Here is a 1,202-nt window from a genome sequence, read left to right as displayed (position 1 = left end):
CGTTTTAACGACCAATGAATGCGGCTGAAAACTTAAGAAAGCAATACATCCTCGGCTGGAGTATCGTGTACTGGCTGGCATGTTAATTAGTGTTTTTTATTGTACAGAATAGTTAGTCATACTATTATAAAGATTGAACGTTAAATATTGGGTGCTCCAAATTCTCAGTCTCCCAGTTTATTTGGTGCACTGGTTTGGCTTTTCGTTGAGCACCCAAAAGGCTTGAGTGTGAGTGTGCAATCATGCCTAACTTCTTATTATTGAGTCTATCAGTCTCCCAGTCTGAATTTCCCTTAAATGCACCAGACTGACCTTGATACACCGAGTCGAAACAGCCTGTTTCTTTTTAAGTTATCCAAATTCTGTTGGTGAGTGCGTAAGGCATAATGATAATATTAACACAACAACAATAGCAACCAACACCGACAAAACATGAACAAGAACAACAAGGCCAGTATGAGCCATGAGAGCTTTCTAAATTGATAAAGAAAGAAAGTAGCTCCAGTGGCGAAGTGAGCAATGAGTTCAGACTCAAGTAATGTCAAGCAAGTGTCGGTGACATGGGGTTTAAGTGGGTGGTCACTTGGGTGTGTCCTCGAGCAAGACATGACAACCCTGGCAAGGTTGTAAATTGTTCTGTATTGGTGTAATATTGTGTACGTATGTATGTATGTATGTATTTATAATTAGATCTATGTATTTATGTATGTACATTTATGTATGTTTGCAAATGTAAACCATATCGCTCTTCTGCATTAATAAAAGCTTAATTTTTATTTTAATTCTCTATTTTCAATTCATTTTTTAAAAAACGTGAATTAGACACAGTCTACATATAAATAGTATGTACAGCCATTTGCGCATTTTGGGGGATTTGTTTTCCTTTCTGTCCATGGGATTCTGAATATTCTCCTTAAACACTACATTCCAGGGGCCTCCAGTCTCCTCTACGTCCAGCTCTCGCATTCATACAAACGGACTGACCATACGTAAGCTTTCAGAGTTCTTATTAGAATCTTGACAGGTAGGATAAAAACATGAAGGCGGGAGGGGGGAGGTGGGTCGACCCTGACAGTTAGAGTACAGTAGCCCCTTACATTTGGGCAGGGGGAGGATGAGGAGGAAGAGGAGGAGAAGGAGGAGGAGGAAAAGTAGGAGGAGGAGGAGGAGGAAGAGGATGAGGAGGAGCAGCAGAAGGAGGA

The 1,202-nt window shown here is 40.6% G+C and overlaps 1 protein-coding gene across 1 annotated transcript in view; it reads left to right on the top strand.

Moving 5' to 3' along the window:
• Nucleotides 1–560: 560 nt before the first annotated feature.
• LOC101850606 (galactose mutarotase) overlaps nucleotides 561–1,202 on the top strand; it is a gene marked incomplete at its 3' end in the record, with an annotated part of 15,776 nt that continues 15,134 nt past the window's right edge. The window contains 1 exon segment of the mRNA XM_035972866.1: nucleotides 561–623. Within this exon segment, the coding sequence (XP_035828759.1) occupies nucleotides 561–623 (63 nt within the window).

The sequence above is a fragment of the Aplysia californica genome, unplaced genomic scaffold (assembly GCF_000002075.1).
Source record: "Aplysia californica isolate F4 #8 unplaced genomic scaffold, AplCal3.0 scaffold00880, whole genome shotgun sequence".
NCBI lineage: Eukaryota > Metazoa > Mollusca > Gastropoda > Aplysiida > Aplysiidae > Aplysia > Aplysia californica.
The sequence above is the reverse complement of the archived record's forward strand: the minus strand, read 5'-3'. Positions and strand labels throughout refer to the sequence as shown.